Source organism: Heterodontus francisci, chromosome 26 (genome assembly GCF_036365525.1).
Source record: "Heterodontus francisci isolate sHetFra1 chromosome 26, sHetFra1.hap1, whole genome shotgun sequence".
Classification (NCBI taxonomy): Eukaryota; Metazoa; Chordata; class Chondrichthyes; order Heterodontiformes; family Heterodontidae; genus Heterodontus; species Heterodontus francisci.
Genome location: NC_090396.1, coordinates 47,472,661 through 47,498,464, shown reverse-complemented (window position 1 = coordinate 47,498,464; position 25,804 = coordinate 47,472,661). Strand labels below are relative to the sequence as shown.

Sequence of the window (25,804 nt, the reverse complement as noted above, 5' to 3'; positions counted from 1 at the left end):
CTTCTCTAAGGAGAACAGCCCCAGCTTCGTCAATCTATCCCTGTAACTGAAGTCTCTCATCCCTGGAACCATTTTTGTAAATATTTACTACACTCTCTCCAATGCCTTCACATCCTTCTTAAAGTGTGGTGCCCAGAATTAGACACAGTACTCCAGTTGACGCCAAACCAGTGTTTTATAAAGGTTCACAACAACTTCCTTGTTTTTGTACTTTATACCTTTCTTTATAAAGCCCAGGATCCTATATACCTAATTAACTGCTTTCTCAACCTGCCCTGCCACCTTCAATAATCTGTGCACATATGCCTCCAGGTCCCTCTGCTCCTCCAGCCTCTTTAGAATTGCATCCTTTATCTTATATTGCCTTTCCTCATTCTTCTTACCAAAATGAATCACTTCGCACTTCTCTGCATGAAATTTCATCTGCCACCTGTCCGCCCATTCCAGCAGCCTGTCTATGTTCTCTTGCAGTCTTTCACTATCCTCCTCACAGTTCACAAAAATTCCAAATTTTAAAATTGTGCCCTACACATCCTAGGTCATTAATATAGATCAAGAAAAGTAGTAGTCCTAATACTGAACCCTGGGGAACCCCACTATACAGTGTCCTCCAGTCTAAAAAAAAAAGCTCACGAGCACTCTCAGTTTCCTGTCACTCAGCCCAGAGTGTATCCATGCTGCCACTGTCCTTTTCATTCCATGGGCTTCAACTTTGCTTACAAGCCTGTTATGTAGCACTTTATCAAATGTCTTTTGGAAGTGCATGTACACCACATCAACTGCGTTACCCTCATCAAAAAACCCAATCAAATTAGTTAAACATGATTTACCCATAACAAATCTGTGCCGGCTTTCCTTAATTAATCCACATTTGCCCCAGTGACTGCTAATTTTGTCCTGGATTATTATTTCTAAAAGCTTTCCCACCACCAAGGTTAAACTGACTGACCTGTAATTGCTGGGATTATCCTTACACACTTTTTTGAACAAGGGTGTAAAATTTGAAATTCTCCAGTCCTACGGCACCACCCCTGTATCTAAGGAGGAATGGAAGATTATGGCCAGCGCCTTTGCAATTTCTACCCTTACTTCCTTCGGATCCTTGGATGCATCTGATCCAGTCCTGGTGACTTCGCAACTTTAAGTACAGCCAGCCTTTCTAATACCTCCTCTATCAATTTTTAGCCCATCCAATATCTCAACTACCTCCTCTTTCACTTCGACTTTGGCATTCAATCTAAATTGAAAACAATAAAGGAAATAAAATAAGTCTGGAAGTAAATATTAGGTGATGCTAAATTTGCATATTAAAAGCCTGAACACTGTTGTAGGCAAGTAATACCAGAGTTTTGAGGTCCCGGAACAGAATTAGAGTAAGCAATGATACAATAGATTTTGGATCCTCCTCTTTGAGGTGGAGTTGCAGTTTTGCTGGACTTCCACCCACCCCTCTGAATCTACTCCAATCCCAACCCATTTCCCTGGTTCAGGAGTTACTTGTGATGCATGGTGTGCTCCTAACAGGATTCCCGCTGCAAAAACAGGATCTCACCAATACTAAAAAAGAGAATCCCGACAGTGCTATCAGAGGGAAGCAGCTGCTGCACCAGAACAGGCAGCAAGGGATCTTAAAGGGGCAGAAACAGTTTGAAGATGGCACCATGGCTCCCACTCAGCCAAGGCCAAGAGCAACTAAATGCTGGGCCTATGTTGGAAAGAGAGGAGGTAATTACAAAGCCCCAGCAATGGAAATGAAAATCAGGAGAGGTGTATAACGGTTGGCCAATCCAACATTTTCCTGTTTATACCATCACCTTAAGTTAAAATTAGCTCCAGTGCTTCATCCATCCCCCAACAGACTGATTCCAATCTCACCATTTAATGAATAATACATGACAGACATCAGCATTTTGGTGCCTGATATCAGTGCAAACTGAGCCTCTCGCCCTTAAAATGGCACCCATACCACTAATGGAAGTGGATCCAGACTCTGCACATTATAAGTAAGTGACAAAAAACTTTTCAAGTAGCAGCAGCACTCAGGTAGGGCTGGCATTGAGGCGTAAGAGAAGCCGAGGTAGGTGTTTAGCGTGTGTGTTAAGTTGCACTACTATGTTCAACTGTACAAAATTAGGAAGCACATAAACCGCAGAATGCAGATATCATCTGCTATACTGTTGTTCCCATCAGTATTTTAATAAGTTGAGCTATGAATAATTTTCCTTCACTGTAAATCATTTGGATTGGAACACTTAATAATGACCAACAATTTACTGCTGATTCCGCTCCGAGGGACTCTTTAATCACTGTAAAACTGAAAAAATAATTGAATCTTCTCATGGAGGTAAGTGCAAGCCAAATACTGTTGTGTTTCAAGCTTCACACTGAACACAGCAATTAAAGATTTATCTAACTATTTTTCCACTATTTTACCCCTTCCCAGTCAACTCCCTCAGTGTCAGTGTCAAGAAATTCCATCCGTCACCCCAGTCGACTGTTGCTGAGGCAGCCGTACAGATTTCTCATTCTCAGGTATCTATTTCTGAAAGCCAATCTCTTGTCAATTAGGAGAGGTGTCAGTAGACACACTGAGGACAATCTTAATTTTTGTTGATCGTGTAAAATGGGCGTGATCAGTCATCCTTATAATCAGTCACTCGATTGTCTTTTGTATTGACTTCAATGGATAAGAATATCAGACAAGGTGTATAACGGACAGTCAATGCGATATTGCCCATTTACACCATCACCAAATGTTCAAAAAATCCCCACTCTCTCGGTTCTCAGCACCTCTACCCAACTCAATCAAAATAAGCCTATACCGTTCCAGCTTTAAATGTTAGCCTCTTTTAAGTGAGAGTATGTCACAAATGTACCATTTTCAAATAATCAAGATGAACATCTCAACTCAGTTACAAATGTGCCTAGCAGTGTAATGCTCTCACCCTGCCTGTGTCAATGGGTAGTTGCTGGGCACAGCAAAGTTGTATTTATGCAGTACTCTAATACAAAGTAAAAGAAATCTCCCTTACCCTGGTCGGACATATGGCTGACAAATCCAGTGAGGAAGAGGCAAATGGTTTTCTCTAGCTTCTTCTTCCTTCAAATTAGATATTTCTGCCTATAGAAATCAGGGAACAGTTATAAACAATAATGCTTGCCTGACATATAACTTTGAATAGCATAATGCAAGAAAGTGAGCATAGATGCTGTAAGTCCTTTTAATATACAAGCTGCACTTCTCATATTAATAATGGCCTCAAGTTCACTTCAAATTCTAGATCATGTTCTAATGTTCTATTAACTCAGACAACTTACTTACTATAAGTAAAATCTTCCTCTTATTTGAATGAAGTTCACTTCCACATACAAATAGGAAAGTGTCTCCATGCACTAGGTCAAAGAATATCACTCAGGAACACTGACACTTTATATATTACCATATAATTTGCTTTGCAGAATATATATCTATATTTCCCCTTGGATGAACCTTCAATGCTTCACTGCAACAGAGATCTTGAAATATATATATGTTTGTAAATTGTTAAAATTTAGATATTCTGTTTGGGTGGGGCAGCACAGCCCCATTTGGATTTGTCATGTTCCTGCATACCTGACACTTCCGTTTAAGTTCCTTGTTGACATCTATAATGGCCTCCAGAGTCTTCACCTTTGCTAATTCTTCCCTCAATTCATGGTACACCTGCAATCTGTGAAAAACAGAGATCACGGTTGAGTACAATCCACATTAGATGCCTAACAAATAGAACAGGCAATACACCAAAAGGTTCCATTTTAAAAAATATGATCAATAGCCCAACTGGAGAGTTTTACAGGATGATAAAAACAGAAAACCAACTGGCTGCGAAGTCTCCAGTATTTAGTAGAATGGGCTTCCCTTTATGCATTTTGCAAAGTAAGGCTCAACTTTTAATACAGAAGCTGCACTTCTCACTTTAATAATGGCCTCAAGTTCATTTCAAATTCTAGATCATGTTCTAATGTTCTATTAACTCAGACAACATAGATAAATCAAATCTGCAGATCAGCAAACTGACAGAATATCCATCTCATCATACCTCAGCAGTTCAAGAGAATGACAATGTACGTTAACCTGCTAACAGCTGCACAATAATAATGATTCAGATAATTATTCAAGGATCCAGTTCTTCCCTCATTTCTTACAGAATAAATGGCAAGATCATAATGCAAACTGAAATCCCCGCCACTCCTCAAGACGACGCCACTCTGACCTAATAAAGCTATGACCAAGAAAAGGAGCTGTCATAGCATTAATTATACAAGCAGATAAATATATTTTCAACTAATTTACTTTGTGCATAACCAGACTTCATCTACACAAAGAATGCATCATTAACTGGGCATCAGCTCATCTATCTGTATCAAAAACAAAGCAATTTTTTTTATTTTCTACATTACAGACACAATGTGATTTTTAATTTTTTTCTTACCATAGATGAATGGAGAATGACAGTTCAGCTTAAGGTAGTTTTTCACTTCAATTTAGGAACAATCAGCATTCTTTCCAACAATTGATATCAATTGAAAGGCATGAATGACTTGTTACCAGTATCTACTGTCCTACCCAGACAAAATTAGCTGCATTTTGATTTCCACTTGTAGCTCCATAAGTAAGAGCCAATGTAGCAATTTATTCATTAATGTTTTTTCCTCAACTTGTCCAGATAATTGGTTAATCCTGAAATGAAGAAGTTGGCCCAGAGTCTTAAAACCATTGAAGAATTCAAAAAGTTTCAGCAGGCTACTAATAAAAATAAGTACAACTTGCATTGATATAGTACATTTAATGTAGTAAAATGTCCCGAGGCACTTCCTTGGAGCATACATGCAAAAGTGGTAGCTTTACAGTTAAATAACTACTTTTGGATCATTTACTGTTACACGGTATGGTGGGCTCAATGGGTCTGTATTCATTTTTATTACAACATGATCAGCTACCTACATGTCTTACCTGGGGGCATGCACTAGTAGTATATGCAACATCCCAGTTACCTTGTCATTTGGAGACTGGAACAGGCCCTATGCTGAAATTGCATTTCCAAATGCTAGTATAGATCATATGATTCCTGTGTTTTAAATCAGACTTGGTATAATGGATTTTATGGCAATACTGAGTCAGTCAGTTCGAAGTAAATTCATAACAGATTTGTTTCAAATAACACTTTCTACATAATCATGTACAATAATCATTCAGATGGATGCCAAAAAATGAATGCTTAAACTCCTCCACTGACAGACAATAGTGAAAATAGATCAGTTTCAATTTGAGTCTGGCTTAGATTAAATCCATCTTCACATAAATAAGGTACAACTGATCAAACATATTTCAGAGAGGCTGCACTTAGAACACAACAATAGAAACTTGCATTTCTATAGCGTCTGAAACATAGAACATAGAACATAGAACATACAGCACAGAACAGGCCCTTCGGCCCACAATGTTGTGCCGATCCTTTGTCCTCTGTCAAGGACAATTTAATCTATACCCCATCATTCTCCTTTATCCATATACCTATCCAAAAGCCTTTTGAAAGTCCCTAAAGTTTCTGACTCAACAACTTCCCCGGGCAAGGCATTCCATGCCTCGACCACTCTCTGGGTAAAGAACCTTCCCCTGACATCCCCCTTATATCTCCCACCCTTCACCTTAAATTTATGACCCCTTGTAACGCTTTGCTCCACCCGGGGAAAAAGTTTCTGACTGTCTACCCTATCTATTCCCCTGATCATCTTATAAACCTCTATCATGTCACCCCTCATCCTTCTCCGTTCTAATGAGAAGAGGCCTAGAATGTTCAGCCTTTCCTCGTAAGACTTATTCTCCATTCCAGGCAAGAAAACATAAGAAAACACCCCAAGGAGCTTCACAAGAATGTAATCAGACAAAAATTGGCACTGAGCCAAAGGAGGAGTCATCAACCTGAAACACTGGGCTGAATTTAGATCCCCCGAGACATTGGGGTCTGTGGTGGGGGAGACCCGAAGATCGCTCCGGTGGAGGCCCAGCACCGACCCCAGTGCCGTGAGGGCCCAGCTGATCTTCACAGCGGCAGAGAGGCCTCGTGGCAGCCCACCTTCCGCTTGGCAACAGGCCTGGTATTTACATATTGAATTAAATTTAAATACCTGGCTTAATTGCAAGCCTGCCGCTGCCTCCGGTCCCGGAGCGACCTTCGTGCCGCTGGCCAGCACTCCCGCGCCCTCTGATCCCCACCCGGGGAATCGAGGCACCAAACTGGTTGGGAAGGGATGGCAGGTCATTTTTCCTGTGCCGGGGGGGGAGGTGGGGAGAAACAGCAATAAAGGGTTTTCGTTGGTGGAGGGGATGGTGGGAAGGGGTAAAGTTGATAGTTTATGCACTTTGTGGGGGGAGGGTGGGTGGGAAAGGTCAGTTGGAAAACCTAAGTGTTTTGGGATGGTGAGGGAAAGCATTTAATATCGTGGTTATTGTGTGGGGTGGTTGGAGAGGTCCAAAAATACCGCTTTTAATTTTTTTCAAAACTGTTTCCTAATTTCTTTAAAAATAACAGAAGGGCTCCAAACCCTTTAAAAATGGCATCAGAACCTGCGCACAGGCAGCTGACGCCATTGCCCTCCATGTAATGGGGCGGGGGAGGTGGGCCGCCCTGTTCATTCAAATGAGCTGCCTCACTGAAGACTGCGGCGGTGCATCGACATGTGGCCTGTGCGCACCGAGCACAGCTTCCTTCACCCGCTGCCGAGGTCGGTGGCAGCAGAAGATTCCGGCCGTTGACTCTGTTTCTCTCGTCACAGATGCTGTTTGACCTGTTCAGTAATACCAGCATTTTCTGTTTTTATTTCACATTTCCAGAATCTGCAGTATTTTGCTTTTGTATTCATACCAACACATCATCCTTCTTTGCTCTCATAGGAGCTTGCCAATAACTATTCAAGTGAATAAGTCTTCACCAAATAAGTGCACCCTTCTTGTATGGCTCTAATCTCCATGATTAGCAATGCATGATGCCACTGAACATTTGATACAACTGCAAAGTGTACACTGGTCAACATCATCATCGTTATAGTCAACAAGGATGAAATTTTATTTTCTGTTACATATGTACATACGAGCATACGAATTAGGAGTAGGCCATTCGGCCCCTCAAGCCTATTCTGCCATTTGATAAGATCATGGTTGATCTAAATGAGATCTCAACTCCACTTTTCTGTCAGTCCCCCATAACACTTGACTCCCTTGTTTATCAAGAATCTATCTAACTCAACCTTGAATATATTCAATGACCCAGCCTCTACTGCTCGCCGAGGAAGCGAATTCCACAGACTCACAACCCACTGAGAGAAAAAAAATTCTCATCTGTCTTAAATGGGAGACGCCTTATTTTTAAACTGTGTCCCCCTAGTTCTCGTCTTGCCCAAAACTGGAAACATCTTTCCAGCATCCACTCTGTCTAGTCCCCTTAGGACCTTACATGTTCCAATAAGATCATCTCTCATTCTTCTAAACTCCAATGGGTACAGGCCCAACTTGCTCAACCGTTCCTCAGAAGAGAACCATTTAATCCCAGGAATCAGACGAGTGAACCTTGTCTGAACTGCTTCTAATGCAATTTTATCCTTTAAGTAAAGAGACCAAAACTGTACACAGTACTCCAGATGTAGTCTCACCGAGACCCTGTAAAGCTGTAGTAAAACATTCCTAATCTTACTCTATTCCCCTTGCAATAAACGACAACATTCCATTTGCCTACCTAATCATTTGCTATATCTGCATACTAACTTTTTGTGATTCAAGTACCAGGACAACCAGATCCCTCTGCACTGCAGAGTTCTACCATCTCTCTTCATTTAAATAATATTCTGCTTTTCTATTCTTCCTGCCAAAGTGGACAATTTCACATTTTCCCACATTATACCCCATCTGCCAATGTTTTGCCCACCCACTTAACCTATCTATATCACTTTGTAGACTCTATGAACTCTTGACAACCTACCTTCCCTCCTATCTTTGTGTCATCTTCAAATTTAGCTACCATACATTTTGGCACCTTCATCCAAGTAATTGATGTAGATTGGAAATAGGTGAGGCCCCAGCACAGATCTCTGCGGCATTCCGCTAGTCACATTCTGCCAACCCAAAAGTGACCCATTTATCCCTATTCTCTGCTCCCTGTTAGCTAACCAATCCACTATCCATACTAATATGTTACCCCCTACACCATGAACTCTTACTTTGTGTATTAACCTTTGGTGTGGCACCTTATAGAATGCCTTTTGGAAATCCAAGTTGTTACGACCAAAGTGGGAGGAGTGCACTGTCTTTCTCTAGTCTCCACAGCTCACAACAAATATTTAAATGCTTACCCAGTTACCGATACGGTTAATCATATACTCTATTTTTTTTATTTCAGAATAAAATATACCTACCAGGTTTCTTTAATAAACAACAAAATGATCAGTTTATTATAAAACAAGCCTTATCCAGTTTAGTTGCAAAGCATTAACACACAGGTTGAAATATGAATGTAAATATATATATTCCCTTCTCTATACCCAACACATACACCGGTTAAATAAAAAATAAAGAAGTTTTCTCTGCAGAGATTCACTTTACAAAAAGACAAAAAAAAAAAATTAGCCAAATACTTGTTCATTCCTGAAGGAAAAGGAGAGGATATGGAAGGATCGCAGTGGTCCTTTGGTTTGGCGTCCAGGTAAACGGAGATGGGTCACTGGTATCTTTTCAGAAGCAGTTAGTTCTGGAGATGTCGAGAATTGGTCCAGTAGGCTTTCCAGGAGAAGTGCGACATCGGGGGTTTCAGATATCACATCGGATATGCAGGGTTTCTCAGAGACAGGAGGAAAAAGGTGAGCTGGGTGCTTCTCTCTTGGCAGGCTGACCTCCAACTGCCTTCAAAACAGTCCACACCCCTACTGAACCAAAACAATATCCCAAAAGTGAAACCAACTCTTGGCCATCATAAATCTTGACATGTTACTTCTCTGTAAACAACTCTCCTGAGTCACCAAGGCTTCTGCTGTTTATTTAGCTTAAGGCATATGACATCCAGTAAAGGTTTACTTTCAAACAAAATCTCGTGTCTTTCCAGTGACTCTTGTAAAAAAAAACACATTCATGGAATCTTTTCAGTTTTCCAAATGAACCAATATCCATAATCTTTAACACAACTCCTCAAAACATTTTAAGAATGGAGCAGCTCCATAACACCTCTACCTTTGGAGGCATGAAATGCCAGGTTTAAATGCGTTGCATTATAAAGTGTGGACATAAAAACAGGATATTAAAAAATCAAACTCATTTACACACTCATTGTCATTCACACTTTTCCTGTAACTAATACAGTTCTACCTTGTACCATCTTTGCACTCAGATAACTCAAAGCAAAGTTAAATCCTAGACAAAGCATCTGCAGTTACATTATTTTTTCCATGCAATGTGGATAATCTTTAAGTGATAGGGCTGCAATAGTAAACTCCATCAAAATAGTCTGGCATTCAGGTTTTTGAATTTTTCCACAAAAGATCAGTAGGATCAGTACATACCAGTGTCTCTCTGTAGTTGTAGCGGACATATATTTCAAAATGCTTAAGAGCTAGTCGTAAGCCCAGGGTTGCATTTTCCACTGTAGTGCATCTCTTTTGGTGTCGATTTAGCTTTTTGAAAAAATATCCCACTGCCCTTTCTATACCCGATTCATCATCATCTAACAGGACACCTCATGATTTCTTGCTTAGTCTTAGGGGTATGGAACTCCACCAATGCTTGTACTTTCGCTGTTCTTGGCAACACTTGCCCTTGCCCTACCATATGCCCTCGGTAGGTTACCTGCACTTTTGCAAATTCACTTTTGGCAAGGTTTATCGCCAATTCAGGCGACTGTAATTTTCTAAACAGAGCTTCTAGTTTTTCCAAGTGGTCCTTCCATGTATCACTGCATACCAGCACATCATCAAGGTAAACCACACAGTTAGGAACACTGGCTACCACTTGGTTCATTAGTCTCTGGAAAGTTGCTGGGACATTATTTTAGCCCGGATGGCATCACTCGGCATTGGAAAAGACCATCTGGTGTGACAAAGGTTGATATTTCTTTAGCTCAGGATGTTAAAGGAACTTGCCAGTATCCCTTTAACAAATCTATTTTGGTAAGAAATGTGGCACTGCCAACTCTGTCAATGCAGTCTTCCAAACGAGAAATTGGGCAAGAGTCTGCCTTTGTTACTGCATTAACCTTTCTGTAGTCTATGCAGAATCTAGTTGAACCATCAGGTTTAGGCATTAACACGACTGGGGAACTCCAGCTGCTTTGACTGGGTTCAATTAGGTGGTTTTCCAACATGTATTGTATTTCTGCTTTTACCTGGGCCTGTTTCTCTGGACTTAAGCGATAAGGATACTGTTTTATACGAAAGGATTCCCCTACATCCACATCATGTATGGCTAAGGTTGTACATCCAGGTTTGTCCCTACAGACTCTTTTAAATGCTGTGAGCAGTCTTGTTAGGTCTTCACATTGTTCTGCATCTAATCTCCCTAACAATTCTGTGTTAGCTAACCGGATAGTAGGAGGTTTAATTTTGGAATTGGCTAGGTCTCCTTCTGCCTCATCCTCACTATACCTTTCATACTTCACTGTCCTTACTACCTGACATACTTGTACTTGCTTATCCTCCTCCCAGCAATGATATTGTTTCAACATATTGATATGACACCCCAGCGAGCTGGGGTGTCAATCAAATAATTTACTTTACCAATCCTTTTGACTACTTTATATCATCCACTGAACCGTGCTTTCAGTGGTTCACCCTGTAAAGGCAATAATACTAACATTTCACCCCCTGTTTGAAATGTTCGGGTCTTGGCATGCTTGTCTGCCCATTTCTTCATGGTTGTTTGGAAAGTTTTCAGGTGTTCCTCAGCCACTTTGCAGGCTCTCGTGAGCCGCTCCCAGTATACGGATACATAATCTAACATGGAAGATTCATCCTCTGTTGTAAAAACCTTTCTTTGATTAGTTTTAGAGGACTTCTTATCTCATGCCCATACACTAATTCAAAAGGACTAAAACTGGTAGACTCATTAGGTGAATTCCTAGTGGCAAACAAAAGAAATTCCACCCCTTTATCCCAATCATGGGGGTATTCATGACAGTATGCCCTGATCATCATTTTGAGGGTTTGATGGTACCGTTCTAAAGCCCCTTGTGTCTGTGTTGGGTAGGCTGAAGACTTCAACTGTTATAGCCAGATTACTCAGAACTTCCTGAAAAATTTTAAACACAAAATTGGAAGCTTAATTTGAATGAATCTCAATCTGTAATCCATATCGAGTGAAGAACTGGGTTAACTTCTCTACCACTACCTTAGCAGGAATTGTTCTCAAGGGAATGGCCTCTGGGAACTGAGCTGCCATATTCATAATAGTCAGTATATATTGATGTCCCGCTTTTGTTTTCGGTAAAGGTCCCACACAGTCTACCAACACCCTATTAAATAGTTTCCCCAAAACTGCTTTGGGAATTAGAGGTGCCAGTTTTATGGCAGGTTGTGGTTTTCACAAAATCTGGCACATATGGCATGTTTTACAAAACTGCACCATACCCTTGGAAAGACCTGGCCAGTAGAAATGTTGACTTCTACGTGATTTGGTCTTCCAGATCCCCACATGTCCCGCTATAGGAATTTCATGCACTAACCTTCATAGTTCCCAGTGATACTTTGGCGGTACCATTATCTTCTGAACTACTGTCCATTCTTCGTCCGTAGGTCTGTGAGGAGGTCTCCACTTCCTCATCAGAACCCCAATCTTTAATGGACCTTCTGGAACTCCTTTTGCCTCAGCCTCTGTTTGAGCTGATTGTGCCACTTTATTTAACTCTGGATCAGTTTACTGAGCCGTGATCAGAGAAGACATATTAAACGTTTCCTTTGGATTATCCAAATCCCCAAAGAAAGTTTCAGATAGTCGGCTATCTGTCTGTGGTGCCAATTGTTTAGCCATTGCTCGAGTTACTACACAAGGAGGAAAAATTCCTGGAACCTTTTCCTGTAACTGTTCTGTCTCTTTAACTTCATTTGGTTTTTCTGCAACTACGAGAGAAGCTACTACTTTTGCTCTGGCCAAATCATTCCCCAGGACCTCACTTCCACCTTCAGCATCTTCCTTTCTGGCCTGAGGAGGACATACAGGGGCGTTTCCAGCTGTCCCTTCTTGTCCCCAACTACTTGCCTTTCTTACACCCTCCCACCTTCTATCCTTCTCGGGTTTGTGGGGGTGACGGACAAAGGGTTTGGGCTTATACACCAGCTCATAATCATCAGCAATTTCCAATGCCTGGCTGGCCGTTGTAACCTTCTGGTTCTCTACATGAGTTCTTACTAATGGAGGGAGTGAATTTTTAAATTCTTCCAGGAGAATTAGTTCCCTAAGGTTCTCATATGTGGCTTCCATCTTTAGTGCCCATATCCAATGATCAAAATTAATTTGCTTTACCCTCTGTCACAGACTTGTATTATTTTTCTCCTTGGATTAAAAGTGTGCCTTTAAGACTCTGTTAAAAAAAGTACACCTTTAAGAGAGAAGTTAGATTTCTGAGAACAGTGAGCCACAGCTGCATTTTGTTACCCAGGCAACAACAGGAGAGGTCACATGACATAATGTTTCCTCTTGACTGTGTGTAAAACTGGCAAAAACCAGTCTGAACCAGCTTGTTTGGAGAGACTTTCCAGCGAAGTGTACTGAAGAGAAAAGAGCAGCCCATTCTCTCTCAGCAGAAATTCTACAAGGAGCTACAGGCCAAATTAATTGCCTAAAGAGGAAATAACCCTTATAAGAGACCATTTGGTATTGCTGAAGGAACTGTTGATGCCTGCTGCAGCCAAAGAGTTTGAATGCCTATCAAAAACAGACTACTTCATCAAATCCAGGTGAAGATTTTGAGTAGCCTTTGATTATTTCCACATTAGAATACCTCATGCATCAGGAACGTAACCCACAAAGACTTATTTATTTATTCTTAAGAAACAGCTAATTTTTCAAACTTAATTTTTTAAAAGAAACCGGTTAACCACGATTTTTGAATGCGTCTGTGTGAGAGAATGGGGGAGCGGGGGAGTTAGGTTAAAATAAGAAGTTATTAGGTCTTTAGACACAGGTTTATCTTAATAGTGTTTAAGATTTAGTTTTTAATAAATAGTTAATTTGTCGTCGTCTAAAGATACCTGGTTTGGTCTGTTTTATTCCAGGGGTTACTAGAATGTTTAATTTGGCTGTTTTCCGGTTGGGTGGGAAAAAACTTTAATAATATGTTGCGACCTATGGAGTGACGGGATCGAATTGACAGGACGTTGCTCCCGCCGCGGTCCTAACACCTCTCAAATTCTATGTAAGTCTGCCCAGACAATCTCCAGAGGTTCCGAAATTTCTGTCGCTAAGCTTCAGGGGCTAACTCATAAGCAGCGAGAATAGACTTTTTTGCCCTTTCATAATCTGCAGAAGCCTCTTCAGAAAGCATGGCATAAACTTCATTAGCTTTGCAGTGTCCAACTTTTGTTTGGCTATCTTTTCAAAATAAATGAAAAATGTCTCTACGTCCTTTTCCTCACACTTAGGGAGAGCATGTATCAATTTCAACAGCTTCCCGCTAGGTCCTGGGCTGGAGTCCAATTCTTCCTCACCAGAATCTTCACTGGTGCCAAGACCACTCTTTTGTCTTAGTTCCATCTTTTTAAATTTTAATTCCTTTCCTTCTCTTCCTCTTTCTCTTTCCTCAAACTCAAGTTTTTTCATTGTCATTCTTTTTCAAGCTCAAGCTTTTTCAATTCTTTTTCCTGCTCAAATTTTCTTATTGGTATTTTTTTTTCTGTTGAAGCTCTAGTTGCTTCATCTGTAACTGAATTTTAGCTAATTCGACTGCATTACCCTCTGGTTTGCTTTCTTCTTCCAATTCCAAATGTTGTGCTGTTACTTCAATTATGGCTGCTTTCTTAGCTCCTGATTTTAACTCTAACCCCAATTTTGCTGCCTATGGTATTAGCTTAACCTTGGTTAAATACCTCGAATGACTCAGGGATACATCCTCCTTCCCCAAAACTCCTTTGTCACTGCTGTGCAGTTCTGGGAACGAGGGAGTTGGCACTCAGTGCCAGTGCAATGTCATTCTAGGTGGCATGAGTGATATTCCTAGCTGGCTTGCTGGCATGCACACCCAGGAGTCTGTGTCTCCCAACTTCAATTTTCTTTAGGAGGGCTTGGAGGTCCGACTCAGTAAACGTCAGTGCTCTTCTCCGCTGACTTGACATTCCCTCGTGCCTTGACTGGCTGCTTGGTGCAGGTTTTCCTGCTATAGACACAAGAGTTGATTTTAATTTGGGGTGGGAATTGGGATTACAGGAGCTGAACTGAGTGATGATCCATCTAGCGCCCCAAGTGTGCAACGCCTGGGAGCTTTTAACTTCTGGGCCTCTTTTGTATAACCCAAAACTGACTCCCACCTACAGCCAATGGGAGGAGTGGAAAGTTGATGAGTTTGGCCACCACCAGAAACCCAGGAAATGGTCTGGGGATGTATGAAAGGGAGGAGGAAATTGGCAATTGGGTTGGAGGGGGTGCAGGGAAGCCTAAGGTACCCTTGTGAGGACAGAAGGAGCATTCTTGCTCCTCCTCAACCACAAGGAACAGTTAAAAAAATTACAGACATTAAACTTACCTGGGACTCCTGTGGTTACGACACTGCCTGCTGTCACTTTTTTGCACAAGTTTGAGACATTGCAGCCATTTTATTTGCTACACTCCAGTTTCAATGCATTCCAGTTAATTACATCCGTCTTGCATTCCAATCGCCCAAGAAACTTGTATAACTACCCCTCCAGCCCACCGTTGGCACAAATCTTTTTTGAATGGCGTAAATGCACTGTAATTCAGAGTGGAACTCAGCTGTCATATTTGAATTGGGGCCAAAATTCCTCAGTGATTCCTCCAATACCCCATAGATATGTTGGCAAGAGACTGGGGAAGGGGTTGGGAACCTTCCCCATAAAAATGGTGGAGACCTGATTTAGCAGGGTCGCTGCCATTTCCAGGAGTTCCCAAGTTGTTTTAGAAGAGACAGAACCTCCACCGATCCCTTTCAAGTTAAGATCACTGGGGGAGATCCCCACAGTCTGGCTCAATCAAGACCTTGCCTATCTGTGGAGGCCATTAGTTCAGAAATGAGACATAGTAGCCTTGAGATAGACAAAAGCGGGCTCCAACTGGAGGGTCCAGGTGACCTGGACCCCTGAAGAAAAAGTACTTTTTATTGTAAAAGCTTTCAGATGGACTCCCTTATACAGCCAGGCACTGGAAATATGCCTGTACTGATGTTTCCCCTTGCCTGCAGCTTACAATTTGCATGTCCTCCAGATTTTTGGATCATTTGAATATAGTTATTTTGGAATAAAATTTGTCAACCGTGGCTCTGTGATAGCGCTCTTCCCTCTGAGTAAAAAAGTTGTATATTCAACCCCTACTTCAAAACCTGAACAAATAACACAGACACTTCACTGCTGTAAATGAGGGATTGCCGCACTACAGGAGGGGCTATCTTTCAGATGAGACTATTAAACACCTATTTTACAATCATCTGCCCTCTTAGGTGAATATAAAAGATCCCATGGCACTATTCAAAGAGCAGCAGGGGATTTTCTCCCTGGTGTCCGGGCTATTATTTATTCCTCAACCAATATCACGAGAACAGATTAATTGATAATTTATCTCATTGCTTTTTGCTCACTATGCAAACTGAGTGCATTTTTTTCCCTACAGCGTAAAGGTGACTACTCTTCAAAAGCACTTCATTGGCTGTGAAGTGCTTTAGGACATCTGCAGCCACACAAGACACTATATAAATGCAAATTCTTTCTTAACAAATGACTGCATCAGTGATTACGAACGTGGTTTGTAGTTAGTTAGGATTACATTCGTCTCATGATAGATCACGCAATCCTTCTCTAAAGCATTACCTCCAGTGTCCAGTTCTGCAAGATAGCCCTTGCTAGCTTCCATTTTTACCAATCTGATCATGTTCAGGGCGTCCACTGCAATAGCTACTCTTTCCCCCATAAGGTCACTTCCAGAGACCCTCATGAATTCATCCTTGGCACTTCTTCCATTATGTAAATGCTGCCTTTCGTGACACGATCCAAAGCCACAGGGAGAGTTTCCATATGTACGCTGATGACAGTTCTATCTTGCCGCCATATTCTTGACCTTTCCACTGTCGCTTTGCTGTGAGACTGCTTGTTCAACATCCAATCTTGGATGAGCCATAGCTTCCTCCAGCTAAATATTGGAAAGACTAAAGGCGTCATCTTCAGTGTTTACCACAAACTCCATATCCTCGCCACTGACTCCATCCCCTCCCCGACACTGTTTCAAGCTGCAGCAGATAGTTCACAACCTAGACATCCTGTTTGACCTTGAGCTGAGCTCCCAACCTCACATTCTATCCATCACAAAGACCAATTACATAGTGCAATAGGATGCTATCTAGACTGCTTACCGTGAAATGATTAATCACCATACAATGTCAAATAAGCCAACACCAAAGAAAACTTGTACATTGACTCACGTGTGATGCCACAGTTTGAAGAGATGAGCTCTGACAAATGAAAGTGGACAAGGGTATTGGTTGACAATCTCCAAGTACTCTTCTGCCATTTCCCACACAGGTGGTTTACGGCCTTCAAAAAGAGCTGGATTATGTAGATTACCTTCTGTTGGCAAAAGGGAGAAAAAATATTGAAATATTACATTTGCTAATTTATCAGATCATATATACACAGATTTTTCTTCTCCATTTTCTCCACTCTCCATCTATCTCTCCTGAAGTCACTGAGTCCTTGTTGGGATGCAGTTACATGGATGACAGTCCATCTAGTACCTAGTGCTAGTGGGTGTTATTTATGCATGAGCTGTATCCTGACCTCAGCTGACATCAACATCAGAAACTTTCCTCAGTCATTTTTTTAATCTTCAAGACCAATTTCCCTCCGTGATCAGAGGTGCCAACTGATGGTCACCAATCACTGCTCCCACTGAAGTCAACTGTGAATGGCATCAATTCTGGGACCTTCCTGGTCTGTACAGCTCAGCTACTCAATGGATAAACTTGCTGAGTCATAAGGAGAGCCTTGGTACAGGTTTTAACTCATTCAGAACCATGTCAAATTATAGGATGCAATAACTTAAAAATAGTAGCATAAATTCTGGTACAATTTGATACATTTACAGCCAGCTTATGCACTGTACTTTACACACAACCTTATGTCACATGAAGTGTTTTGTTTACGAGTAAAAATTCTGTGAAAGCTGTTACTTAACAGCTACAAAGCACAAACTATCTTTAATTATTCTGCTCAGAATGCTTTTTGAAAACAAAACATGTTTACCCTCACTATGAAAACACAGGGATTGTGGCAGCCCGGGCATCAGTACAACACATATGAAGAACATAAAGAGGCACTTATGGTTTCAGTTTCTTCAGAGCAATAGTCTCGGGCTCAACCACTCACTGAGGCAAAGCATTTCATGCTCCAAAGACCTCTGCCTAAATTTCTCCTTATCTCACTCATTGACAATTTTAAATTGACGACTCATTGTCACTGATTTCCCAACCAGAGTGAATAGTCTTTCCCTATTCACTTTATCAAAATCCTTATAATTTACGACATCTCTGTTTCAAATAGAAATAGTTCCAGGATCTCAAGTCTCTCCCACTCACTATAGTAAAATAGTGAATGGCCTTTTCATCCTGAGGTCATGAAAGACATAACACAAATGCAAGTTCTTTCTTACACAGGGCTCAGAATAACATACCACAGCCATTTTAATTCTGCTGGCAATATCTTCCCATTATTTTCCCCATTTTTCATTTTTTTCTAAACTTCATGTCTAGCTAGTATACTGCACTATTAACGTAAAAACAAATACACTTTAGAAATCCTTTTGCCGACCCTCCACATTTTCACCATTCTAAAAATGGAACACATACTATACAAAATTGTCCTCTAAATGGCCCAAACTCTCCAAAGGCCAGTTTTACACTCATTAGAAGCTTCAAAGCGCAATGTTTGACATGGTGACCTGATTTTAAGTGCTGTGATCACACATAACATATTTCATCACTACCGCTCCAAGGCTAAATTATTCTAGTCACTAAGTTATGAATAAAATGTCTTTTGCCACCAAAATAGGGAAGAAACAGACTCCATTCACCTTCCAGGTTTTGTTTGTTTTTATAATGTTTTGAATCTAACACCAAATCTCCTGTAATATTCATTCAATGTTAGTACAGGAGACTGATTCTGAATGAACATTCAATACAAAAAGGCACTTTTAGCATCTCCATTGCATTTTTGTGCTATTGATGAGTCAAGATACTTGTTGTACCAACTCCAGAAGTGAAGAATAGCTAGCCTAAAGTAAAAACAAGAAATGCTGGAAATACTCAGCAGGTCTGGCAGCATCTGTGGAGAGAGAAGCAGAGTTAACGCTTCAGGTCAGTGACCCTTCATCAGAAAGCCTAGCGAGCCTAACTTTCATAATGTCAATCTAAGTGAGATCAAGTCGAAGTGGTGGTCTCTTATCAATGACAACACCATCACAGCATATTAGCTTCCTATTAAGCACCATAATATCAGCACAATTGTACTATTTTCTCAGCCTGTGTAGTTTATTTTTTTTAATTCCCACAAACACAGCACAATTTGTTTCATCTAGAGTTTGCTCTTACTCAATTTTTTTTGTGTGCTTCTCCATAATTGGCATTAAAAAGGTCAATATTTTAGGTATACTGGGATATTTTGCTGCAAATGCCTGTAACATGTTTACTTATTATAATCAATTAGTAGCTAGGTTCCGTTTTAACTTAACTGGTGGAAAATGTTTTGCCTAAAAAAAAACAGAAGTGGATCCCAATCAGGACTTGGATTAGAAAAGGCAGGCCTTTGGCTCACCTAGAATTTGCTTTTCTGGGGGCATTTTTTTAAAATTTCAGACCGATAGGTGAACATTACATACTGAATAAAATTCCCTTTAACAAATCCCAAAACAGCAACAGACGAAATAATGAATGAAATACACAGAAGATGGTCAACAATGTGTGATAGTAGAATGAAGAAGCATCAAATAGTACAAGACTTATTGCTGTTTAGGAATAAAATATGACCTCTTGTAAATGAGGTTCTATAAAATTATAAATACGAACATATGAATTAGGAGCAGAAGTAGGCCACGGCCCTTCGATCCAGCTCCGCAATTCAATAAGTTCATGGCTGAACTGATTACTCCACATTTCCACCTACCTCCGATAACCTTCTACCCCTTGCTTATCAAGAATCTATCTACCTCTGCCTTAAAAATATTCAAAGGCTCTACTTCCACCGCCTTTTGAGGAAGAGAATTCCAAAAACTCATGACCCTCTGAGAAAAAAATTCTCCTCATCTCTGTCTTAAATGGGCGATCCCTTATTTTTAAACAAAGACACCTAGTTCTAGATTCTCCCACAAGGGGAAACATCCTTTCCATATCCACCGTGTCAAGACCCCTCAGGATCTTATATGTTTCAATCAAGTCACCTCTTACTCTTCTCAATTCCAGCGGATACAAGCCTAGCCTGTCCAATCTTTCCTCGTAAGACAGCCTGTCCATTCCTGGTATTGCTCTAGTTAACCTTCTCCGTACTGCCTCCAACGCATTTACACCCTTCCTTAAATAAGGAGACCAGTACCGTACACAGTACTCCAGATGTGGTTTCACCAATGCCTTGTATAGCTGAAGCATAACCTCCCTACTTTCGTATTCAACTCCGCTCGTGATAAACGATAACATTCTATTAGTTTTCCTAATTATGTGCTGCACCTGCATATTAACCTTTTGCGATTCGTGCACTAGACACCCAGATCCCTCTGCATCTGAGACCTCTGCAATCTTTCACCATTTAGATAATATGCTTCTTTTTTATCCTTCCTGCCAAAGTGGACAATTTCAAACTTTCCCACATTATACTCCATTTGCCAGGTCTTTGTCGACTCACTCAATGGGTTCCAATTAACAGAAACTGCTGCTACAATGCTTCCCTTGTTCTCGCTATGGATTGTCCTCATTGTGCTAAACTGCATAAAGATGCACTACAGGAAAAATGCAAGCACATTGGACATTATGACCAAACATCCATGCTGACAATGGAACTGGTGAGGATTCAAACCTGTATCATTTAAAAAGGATATATCAAACAATAACTTCTCAAATCTGGAAAGTCCTGTGAGCATCCTGTGCTCTTACCAAACAATTCAAGATTCTATAAAATGGTATGGATTACAGGAATACAAAGGGAACTAAAAAAGGCACATAATGAACTGGCAATTAACTTTACATTCAATAGTAACCCAATGTTACAAGCAGGTGGATTTCTGAAGTTCCATTTGATTTCACTGGGGGAGGTAGCCAACAGAAGCACAGTTGTGACAAGACTATTACTGGACTGAAATCTAATGCCAGAAATGCAAATAAATAAGTGTGTGTTAAAGAACATTATTAAACTAGAAAACTTATCAGGTTAAAATTGGTTTTGAAGAAATACAGATTCATAAATCCTTTTCAAAAATAAACATCTCTCAAGATCTGGATTTCTTTTGACAACATCTCCCTCCACTGGACATTTTTTAAAAATTACAAAAACAAATAAATAGCACTATTTAAAAAAGTTACTGCCAATTCTTTCACCTCTAATTATTTAAAACCAGCTTGCATACTTTTGCAAGTATGCAGCAGCAAAAAACTTTTATACTTTTCAGCCACCTGGCCCAATTGCTGGAAATTCCTACCAAAACCTCTTCATCTTGGTTCTTCTCTCCTCACTAATTCAAGTTCCTTAAAACCATACCTTTAGTGAAGATTATGAAATAGTTTATACTAGTATTTGTGAATTAATTAATAAAATGTGTGTGTAATTCTGCCCTGTACTAACTTACTTGCTCTATGGGGTTACATTTCAGCTAAATGCAAGCTATTTTACTGGTAAGCAAATGTATATTTTAGCTTCTATTTGCTTTGGTTACCAAAGATATTTCTGGTGATTCAATACCACAGTGCAGTGATATACTTTGACATACCAATGAGGAAGGATGGAAGGAGGCTTGAGTGAAGCATAAATATCCATTTGGTTGGCCTGAATGGGCTGTTTCTGCACTGTATATTCTAGGTAATTATGGCATGGAGTAATAGTATATAGGTTTGCACTCATTATCTATGTGGAGAGTACTTCATGGGGAAGAAGGATGATTTTTTTTTTAAATGTTTAAAGTACACTTTAGCCATGGCCTAGCAGGAGATCTCTGCCTGCTCTTTTTGTGGGGTCTTAAACTGAGTTTTAAAAAAAAACCTTTGTCCTCATTTGTTCTGTCTTATCAACCAACAGACAGTCACAAGTCTCAAACTGCGTTGTTACCCTATTCAGAAAATAAATTAAACTTTTATTATTTTAGTGAAGATGTATGCTTTTATTAGTTTGTTATTGTTTTAGAAAATGTCTCAATGCTCCACCAACGGTAGCTAACACACAAGATATCTGATTTTTCGAGTCGGCTCAGTTTTCAATTGGGACTGTGCTGTGTGGGGAAGGACTGGGCGACCAATGTCTCCTGCAGAAGTGAGGCAAAAATCAGATGCAGCATACCCTGGACACTTGGTGACTGATTGGAGAATAGATTACCCAACAATTCCTTTGACAGCTGAAGCATTTGGTGGGGAATGAAAATAAGTGTGCATATTAAATGGTTGGCAAGAACCCAATTTTTTTCAATATAGGGTACAGTTTGCATATGAAAATTCTCCTTGATGCTCCTGAAAACCATCATTCCTTTGTTTCTTTCTAAATATTTATCAATGTCCATGGCATTACACATGGGAAGTGAAGATCAAGTGTAGTCTTCCAGTGAAATGGGATTAGATAGTGGGGGAATAATTGGACCAGACTGCACAGAGGTAATTCAATCCCTATTTCAGTCATATATTCTGCCCTTATTTTGTATTACACTTTGATTTTATACAGTTTATGGTTAAGTAGCAAAACTTACAGCAGTTAGAAAATAGAAGTTTCTCTGTAGTACAGGCTGAGTTTGGAAATACAAAATTGAGGTGCTACAGTGCAGTAACTGGAGGGTGCAATTGCAGCATGACAAGTTTACAGAGTCAATTTCCATTAAAAACATGACGATAGCAATTCATAATGCGAAAAGTTGCCAATGGGAAGTAAGGTTTCATTGATGGGAAATGTATACAAACACAAGATTTTATATATATATATATATAGATATATTGTAGCAAAAAGGAAAAAATATAAACCAAAATCCATCAGGTTAACTAGAAACTAGCTAAAGTAAATTTGCTTTGGTAACATACCTGCACTCATTACACCTTGTACGTCTGTTTCCTGAATGCACCGCTCTACGTCGCTCAGGTACTGGATGTTGCCATTTGCAAAAACAGGGATACTCACTTCTTTCCTGCATTAAACAGCATATTTCATTTAGTTATCAAAATCTTTAGTTATCAAACTTGTAGTTAATTATTTGTGCAGTTGAATAAGATCAATTGTAGGGTCTATATTTACTTGCATATATGAAACTTTATATTAAGATCAAAAATTGTCAAAAATCCTGCTGCAGTGTCTTGTTAGAAGACAATACTATGCAGCACAATGTGAGAAACATACATCTTTAATGAAGAATTGAATTGACAGCATGAAATGCTTTTACTGGGAGTTTATTTTACAAATCTACTGCTCTCCTAATGTCTAGTTTTAGTTGCGGTTAATTAATTCTAAGACCTGTGTTCTCTAGCTCTATGCTCACAGTCCAAATCAAATAGCCTGCTTCTACATGTATTGAAATCCCTCAGTTTTCTTTTTAAAAATGCATAATGTTCTTTCCCTATTACAATAATCTTTACTGCCAATGTAAGCTTCAGGTTTACAAAAGTAAAATACTGTGGATGGTGCAAATCCGAAATAAAAACAGAAAGGTCATCGACCTAAATGTTAAAGCTGCTTCTCTCTCCACAGATGCTGCCAGACCTGCTGAGTATTTCCAGAATTTTCTGTTTTTATAAACTTTAGGTTTGCAAGTTTCACCTTAGAAATGCCTTTGACTCTTGGAATCATCCTTTTCATTTTTCTCTGACCATATCTCCAACATATCAAAGATTGTTTTTGTTAATGTAATGTCACTCCCGTAAAGGAGATGCAATGATAAAAGGAATAAGGCAAAACTTAGGAGCCACCGTGGGCTTCCAGGATCCAATGCTTGTGAATGGACCAAGTGACAAACTTGCAAGTGTGATGTGATTGCTCCACATGTTAAATAATATGCTGACTGGACTCTTTCAAGTTTTGTGTATATATGGGGAATTTCCAATTAGTATTAATTTGGCATGAAACTTTAGGAGCTATATAAAGTGGTGGATGGCAGAGGGATATTAGAGGAGCTTCATATTCCAACCTTTTTAAAAAATTCTTTCATGGGCTGTGGGTGTTGCTGGCAAGGCCAGCAGCTTTTGCCCATCCCTAATTGCCCTTGAGGAAGTTGTGGTGCGCTGCCTTCTTGACTGCTGCTGTCCGTCTGGTGTAGGTACACCCACAGTATTGTTAGGAAGCGAGTTCCAGGATTTTGACCCAGCAACAATGAAGGAACGATATGGTTCCAAGTCAGGGTGGCTTGGAGGGAAACTTGCAGGTGGTGTTGCCATGCACCTGCTCTGCTTGTCCTTCTAGGTGGAAAAGGTTACGGGCTTGGAAGGTGCTGTCAAAGGAGGCTTGGCGAATTGCTGCAGTGCATCTTGTATATGCTACACACTGCTGCACTATGTGCCAGTGCTGGAGAGAATGAATGTTTAAGGTAGTGGATGGGGTGCCGATCAAGCGGAATGTTTTATCTTGGATAGTGTCAAGCTTCTCGAGTGTTGTTGGAGCTGCATTCATCGAGGCAAGTAGAGAGTATTACATCACAGTCCTGACTTGTGCCTTGGAGATGATGGGCAGGCTTGATGGAGTCAGGTGGTGAGTTACTCGCCACAGAAGTCCCAGCCTCTGACTTGCCCTTGTGGCCACAGTATTTATATGGCTGGTCCAATTACATTTCTGGTCAATGGTAACCCCTAGGATGTTGATGGCCAGGGACCAGCGATGGCAATGCTGCTGAATGTCAACGGGAGATGGTTAAATTCTCTCTTTCTGGAGATGGTCATTGTCTGGCACTTGTGTGGCGCGAATGTTTATCAGCCCATGTCGGAATATTGTCCAGGTCTTGCTGCATACGGACATGGACTACTTCAGTATGTGAGGAGTCGTGAATGGTACTGAACACCGTGCAAACATTCCCACTTTTGACCTTATGATGGAGGGAAGATCATTGATGAAGCAACTGGAGATGGTTGGACCTAGGACACTACCCTGAGAAACTCCTGCAGTGTTGCCTTGGGGATGAGATGATTGGCCTCCAACAATCACAACCATCTTCCTTTGTGCTGGGTATGACTCCGAGTGGAGAGTTTGCCCCAATTCCCACTGACGTCAATCTTGCACGGGCTCCTTGATGCCACACTCGGTCAAATGCTGCCCTGAAGTCAAGGGCAGTCACTCTCAATTCACCTCTGTAATTCAGCCCTTATGCCCATGTTTGGACCAAGGCTGTAATGAAGTCAGAAGCTGAGTGGCCCTGGCAGAACCCAAACTGAGCATCAGGCAGCAGGTTGCTGCTGTCCAGCTGCCACTTGCTAGCCTGTGGATGACATCTTCCATCACTTTATTGATGATTGAGAGTAGACTGATTGGGTGGTAATCGGCCGGACTGGATTGGTCCTGCTTTTTATGGACAGAACATACCTGAGCAATTTACCACGTTGTCAGGTGGATGCCAGTGTTGTAGTTGTACTGGAACAGCTTGGCTAGGGAAGTGGCTAGTTCGGAGTACACGTCTTCAGCACTCCTGCTGGGATGTTGTCAGGGCCCATAGCCTTTGCAATATCCAGTGCCTTCAGCTGTTTCTTATCATGTAGAGTGAATCGAATTGGCTGTAGACTGGCATCTGTGATGTTGGTGACCTCTCGCCACTTTTGGCGGAAGGTGGTTGCAAATGCTTCAGCCTTGTCTTTTGCACTGATGTTCTGGGATCTGCCATCTTTGAGGATGGAGATGTTTGTGGAGCCTCCTCCTGCAGTTGTTCAATTGTCCAGCATCATTCACAACGGGATGCGGCAGGACTGCAGAGCTTTGATCTGATCTGTGGTTGTGGGATCACTTAGCTCTATCGCACACTGCTTTCGCTGTTTGGCATGCAAGTAATCCTGCGTTGTAGCTTCACAGGTTGGCACCTCAACTTTAGGTATGCCTGGTGCTGCTCCTGACATGCTCTCCTGCACTACTCATTGAACCAGGGTTGATCCCCTTGGGGATCAAGCTTGGTGGTAATGGTAGAGTGAGGGATATGCCAGGCCATGAAGTTACAGATTGTGGTTGAATACAATTCTGCTGCAGCTGATGGCCCACAGCGCCTCATGGATGCCCAGTTTTGTGCTGCTAGATCTGTTCTGAATCTATCCCATTTAGCAGGGTTGTAGTGTCACACAACACAATGAACAGCATCCTCAATGAGAAGACAGTACTTTGTCTCCTCAAGGACTGTATAGTGGTTACTCCTACCAATACTGTCATGGACAGATGCATC

At 40.8% G+C, this 25,804-nt stretch overlaps 1 protein-coding gene across 1 annotated transcript in view; it reads right to left on the bottom strand.

Moving 5' to 3' along the window:
* Nucleotides 1-25,804, bottom strand: part of dus1l (dihydrouridine synthase 1-like (S. cerevisiae)) — a 73,716-nt gene that overhangs the window by 35,820 nt on the left and 12,092 nt on the right. Inside the window, exons 7-10 of the mRNA XM_068058170.1 lie at nucleotides 22,485-22,588; nucleotides 16,653-16,797; nucleotides 3,614-3,710; nucleotides 3,033-3,121 (exon numbers count right to left, since the gene is read on the bottom strand). Coding sequence (XP_067914271.1) covers nucleotides 3,033-3,121; nucleotides 3,614-3,710; nucleotides 16,653-16,797; nucleotides 22,485-22,588 — 435 coding nt within the window. The remainder of the gene's footprint in view (nucleotides 1-3,032; nucleotides 3,122-3,613; nucleotides 3,711-16,652; nucleotides 16,798-22,484; nucleotides 22,589-25,804) is intronic.